The 6000-nt window shown below is 39.2% G+C and overlaps 1 protein-coding gene across 3 annotated transcripts in view; it reads right to left on the reverse strand.

The window, feature by feature from the left end:
- The window catches only part of LOC109895122 (transcription factor COE2), a 53637-nt gene extending 48475 nt beyond the window's left edge, over nt 1–5162 (reverse strand). For all 3 annotated transcript variants that reach the window (XM_031830022.1, XM_020488775.2, XM_031830021.1), the window contains exons 1-2: nt 4549–5162; nt 1649–1805 (exon numbers count right to left, since the gene is read on the reverse strand). In XM_031830022.1, the coding sequence (XP_031685882.1) occupies nt 1649–1805; nt 4549–4682 (291 nt within the window). In that variant the 5' untranslated portion in view covers nt 4683–5162. The remainder of the gene's footprint in view (nt 1–1648; nt 1806–4548) is intronic.
- Nucleotides 5163–6000: the final 838 nt, after the last annotated feature.

Here is a 6000-nt window from a genome sequence, read left to right on the forward strand (position 1 = left end):
CCCTGTAGACAGGACCCGACACTGGGCTCCAGAACAAGGTCCTTAACCTTGAGTTAGCTCCTCTTTTTAGAAGTTGAACTGCCACATGTCTGATGTGAAATCCTAAAGCCATGGGATCCTTATGATCACATGCAACAGTGTACAAAGGATCATGTATGCAACAGTTAATGTCCACACAAGCTCATGTGTGCATATGTATAGGTCTGCATGTCTTTGAGTGTCTGTGTCTGTGTGCCTTTGTGCGTGTGTGTGTGTGCTTCAATGAGTGGAAACTCTTTCAGTGCAGTCGACCTTGAAGGAGAAACTTCCCTTCCTCCATCCCTTCTTCCCCCTGGCTCTACACCACTCTCTTTCTCTCCCTTTCCTAGTCTATCCCTAACTGGTCTCAAAGGAATGCTCTTTGGTCCAATAACCCAGGGAGCCGGCATCTCTGAGCAGAAAGAGGAATAAAGAGATGGGGAGAAAGTAAGAGAGATAAGAGAAGAAGGAAAACAATGGACAGATTAAAAGAGATGAGTAAAAGTGAGAAAGAGAGAAATCGACAGTGGAGATACAGTAGAGACTGGAATATAATGTTGTGTTCATATACACAGAGGAACATTTATTTCCCCTTATCACCCTTCCACCTCTGAATAACAACAAAACAAAACCAGATGCCAGGTTAACCATGCAGAAAATGAACTCCTCTGCAGCCGTCATATCACTCTGCCTCGCCCTGGCTGTGTGTGTGGCGTTAGGAGAAACACTGACAGCCCTCAGCCCTGGCATTAGCACCGATGCCCAGAGTGGAGCCCTCCCTCCCTCTCTCCCTCTCTCCCTGTCGCCCTCCCTCCATGTCTCCCTCCCTCTCACACTCTCAGTAAAACAAAACAGTGTTTTAACTTCTGTTGACAGGACAGTGCCCTCTTCTCTCTCTGAGGGAAGAGCTGTTACCAGTTTGGACCACAAGCCCCACACTCCCAGCTCAAGTTTAACCACAAGGCAAAACCATCCATCAACACTGGGCACAAGGCTCCCACCATGGGCAGTGTACCCCTCCCCTGCCCTGTCTCTCTGGTTCTCTCTAAACTCTCTCTCTCTTGATCTGAGTGCCACTCTGCACCTCTTCCTCTCCTTCTTTTGGCCCTATGTCTGACCTGAGGAATTTACTTCTTCCCCTCAGCAGTATTTCGTACATGGGGGTGGGAGGAAAAGAGACTTTGATGATGTGTACATGGTATAACTTAACAGAGGCAAGCGTAATTTGCATTTTTAAAAGTAGTGATGTCCCACTAATGAGGAAGGCTGCTAATTAGTCATTAGGTATTCTTTTTCAATCGCTCATCATCAGCTCAGCTTATTGGGAGTGAGGCTTGTGTTACATTGAGCTGTCAGCTGTTCATTATACTCAGATTTATAGGGGATGTGGAAGGTCAAGTTAAACGCCTGGATGTAGACTACTGGCTGCACAGAAATGTCCTGCTACGGGTTGTACAAATGTGATCAGCTTAAAGCTTTGCTGGATAGTACTGCTGTAATAGCTACCAACTTTTAAAAAAGTATTTCTGGTAAACAATAGCCAAAGCGGACATGCATAATAAAGAGAAATACATATTATTCTCAAATATACTCACACACTCAACAAACTAAAACAAACAAACACACACACCTTGTCGTGCTCCACAAAGTCCACGAAGGAAGTCCTCTCCACCTCTACAGGCTGTCCGTGTCTGTCATAGAGTGCCAGGACGAAGTGGAAGAAGTTGGACTTGCGCAGGTTAGAGGGGGGCTGCTTCTCAAAGTGGGCCCTGGAGAGAGCTACACCACTGTGGAAAGGAGAGGAGAGGGAAATTAGGAGAGTGAACTCACATTACATCACAATCCTCAGGCACACATAACAAAAACTCTTACAACTGCAATCACTGTTTAATAAGGTCAACTCTATATGCTACAAGATAATAATTATAGGGTTATTGAGTTTAGACTTTGAGCTAATATAGGTCTAATGAACAATACATTTATTTGCAGAGAAAAGTACATTATGAAAGGAAAAGAAGTCTGGAGTGTTTATAAATACTATTGAAAGGAACATCTTTCCTATGCTTCCTGATCGTTATGTTTTTTCATTTCTAGATTCAACAACTATTGCAACAGGAATTGGTCAGAAATGGCAATATGGAAGAAATTCGTTTTGAAAAATACTCACTGAACAAACACTGTGGAAAAACGGGATGAATTTGAGCCTACATGATTAATATGCTTAATTCATATTAAAATAAATAAATTGCCTATTACTGTAGTCTAACTGTATTATTGGTTGATGCTTAATTTTCACGAGCTTAAATTTAGATTATTTGTTAGCAACAATTCAACGCCTTTCAAAACGTTTTAAAACATTGGGTTCAATGACTGTAACTTTCTATTTATGACCTATCTAGGAAATCACAGATGATCGATGGTGGAATGAAAGGAAGTCAAAAAATATCCTAACACTCCTCTCAGTGTGTTTTTATCATTAATGGGTGGGTCAAAGTTTGACTTGCCCCAAACGTGGATGCCTGCAGCTTAATTAACACTGGTTGTTTATTGATGCTTCGCCTCTTACACTAGATGACACCAAGGCTGGTTTTTGTTGACGCTGCACAATATAAAGTTCCAAACCTTAAAGGTTTTCTTTCTTTCAGATAAAACGTTTTTTTTTTATACTGTGAAAGTTATTTTGGAATTCATGCTGACCTTCATCCTCTTGACCTTTGAAAAGTTCAAGGACTAAAAGTTTCAAAGTCTGACAAATTAACATTTGCTTTGATTGGATAATTGTGCGCTGCCTACATTTTTTCGCATGCATAATGTAGATCTAGCAGAATACGCTAATTATAATTTTCCTACAGGATGAGAATAATAGGTTATGTTGATAGGTGGATCCTAGCCTATAGGCCAACTCAATACTCAAGCGCGGGCCTGTACCACCGTCCATTTAACCGATTTCAAACGGACTCCCACCAAATAAACACTGATAGAACACGTCTGAACTGTGTTACGTGGTTCTAGCTGTACAACATAGGTTTGATTTAGAAATGCACATGCCAAATAACTATCAGATACATTTTAGGTAAAGTTACCATATCTAGTGAGTAGCCTATTATGAAAGTAGATACTCATGATGTGATAAAGGCCTTCAATCAACAAATGACTCGAGACGTGTTTCGTTTGCAAAAAAATACATCTAAAATATGAAAAGACTGTTAACGCACATTTGCAACGTCAGTCATAACCTTAACCGAACACACCAAATAACAGAGATGTGTTACAAGTTTGTCCTAGCACCAAACATCTGTTTATTTTGGCAAATACACCTTTGACATTAATGTTAGGCTGCCTTGTCTGCATGCTTACTTTTTTGCATGTTCTCCTTTGAATAATATAAACATAGGCTAATTTATACCAAGGCTATCATAATAGCCTGTAAATGTACTGGAGTATTTTAAGGCTAATTTATACCAAGGCTATCATAACAGACTGTATATGTACTGGAGTATTTTAACATTAAGAATTCACAAAGTTACTTTTAAACCAGTATGAAAAGCACTGAGCAAAAATGTCCAATGCATAATATAATGATAGCCTAATTGATCAAAATACATTTAGATTTTTCTCCAAGCTCTTTCTTTTGGGGAAAGGGATGACAATATAAATATGAATTTGTCTACTGAATAATATTTCAGTAGACACACCAATATAATTGTATTGTTATTATTATTGGGTTATTATTATTATCAACTTACATCGTAATTAGCCTATTGGATATAGGCCTAAACTATGGTGATCAGAGAACTGGATGGAGATATAAAATAATTAGTGAATAATTCAACATGGATACATTTACAGACTCGAACTGTTAAAAGCGTTTCATGCGCTTCATACAAATTGAATAGCCAAGAGGTGTGATCCTCACTAAAATAACATTATTCCGGGCGCTCGCTTTCGTGACAGAATGCGTTTTTGTTTAATTGTTTTGTTTTATCTCTATCCCTTTCATGCTCGTGACACCCCTAGCTATTGACAGCGCGTACCCCGGACAAGCCGCACTCTCACACAAAGCCAGGGATGCTCGATATCTATTTTTCTACATTTGTCCTTCTTTACCGCCGGCCATTAACTCCCAAAGACGACCTGTTGCTTTTTCGTTTCATCCCAAGTCTGGAGAAGTTTGAGGTCAATGAGTATCAAACAAGAGGCATGAGCATAATCAACAAAAATACGTTATATTTGACCGCTTGGCACCACCGGTCACTTATGGGCTATGTTATGGTGATCTGTGCACATAGGTTATTTTGTCGTTTACTTGTATTAATTATTTCCCTAGCATAATATGCTTTTGGATATTGAAGTGAGACAAACTACCTACATAATAGCCTACATCGACTCCTCGTGCATGCTTAAAGATGTCTAATTCACTTCTTATAGGTCCGCAATAGTGTTTTATGTTGTGTTGCCAATAAGACAGATTGACTCGTTCATTTCGTCAAAATACCACAAAGGACTTGAGAACATGAAGGTATACTGTACCTTTGCGCCGCTACGTTAGCATCGACAACACCGACATTACGCACCCAGGACCGGACCGGATCCATCTCCTCTCCCAGAGTTCTTTCTTTTAATCCGCTGACGTCTCTTATGAGATGCTCCTGGATCCCGTACATTTAAAACACAAACCAAATGCTGTTCTTTTATTTCTTTGGAGAAATTCAGAGTAAACGAGAGAGCGATATGACTTTGGGAAACTAGAACTGGAAGGTCAGTTCCAGGATACTGTGCTATCGAACACTTGGAAGATGACTGAGGCTTAGCTGCCCAAAGTAAATAATACTGCTTGTCTTCAAACGTGCTCATGAAGGAAAACAGGCAATAGATGATGTATCTTCTGTTGGACTGCAATCATTGTCCAAGAGCAGGGGATCGGTAACGTCCAACGTCGGTTCGAACATAAACAAGGATCACCTGTTTGGTGGACACGCAAGCACTCCTCGACAAGCTCATGCACACCGTAGATATGCACACCACAGATATGCATGCACACACTTCCACACGAAAGTCCTAAAATCACAGGTGAAAGAATCTTTCTCAAACAGAGTAGACAGAGACCTTTTGCTCTTTGAATCTATAGGCCGAAGGGTTGGCAATAACGTTTCACTGTCCTGGAGCATGAATGACTTCCTCTGCCGGGATAGGGTCTGGAGGAGGGGCTACACTGCCTTATGGGGGACCGATTGTTGAAATTGATGCTCTCATTGGTGTAAAATGCCTCCGTTAGTTGGACTTATACCAATTTTAGCATCCAGCTAGCCTATAGCTCTCATGTTTCATCAAACTTTTCTCTAGTGAAGTCCTACCAAAGACTGCTTCGGATTGCAGGTGAAAGTGGGATAATATAAACAACAATTCAGCTGTTTAGGCTAATTGATTATACAAATAAGAATATAAAATGTCACTAAATATAGTTTTGTTTATGTATTACTTTTATCAATTTGGTTAAATTATGAATTCATACAATGGAGCTTTATTATTTGTTGACTATCGAACTATCAGGCTACATTATATTCATTGCTTGATTTTGTGTTTCAACAAATTATTCTTCAATGTTGAAATCAAAAATTGATAATTTCAGTGAACACAATAGGCGTTCATATTGGGACTAGGTTATTTACTGCAGTGACTAACTAATTCAGCCATTGATAAGAATCACCTAATATATTTATTACTTATTTTTCGTTTTTTGACGATTTGTCAGTGTTGCATGCACGCAATTACCATGTGAGAAAATAAATAAGTTAAGTCAGCAAATTCATGCAAAACGAAAGAAATAACAGAAATAACAAAATGAAAAAGGTAATTTTGAAATATGAAAGTTCTGAAAAAAGACAACTAACACCGTGTAGCACATTTTTCTAAAGTTTCTTTAGTATTTAAGTCTAGGCTACTTAAAACATTTAAAATGTAATATTATTGTTTACACATATT

The sequence above is a fragment of the Oncorhynchus kisutch genome, linkage group LG8 (genome assembly GCF_002021735.2).
Source record: "Oncorhynchus kisutch isolate 150728-3 linkage group LG8, Okis_V2, whole genome shotgun sequence".
NCBI lineage: Eukaryota > Metazoa > Chordata > Actinopteri > Salmoniformes > Salmonidae > Oncorhynchus > Oncorhynchus kisutch.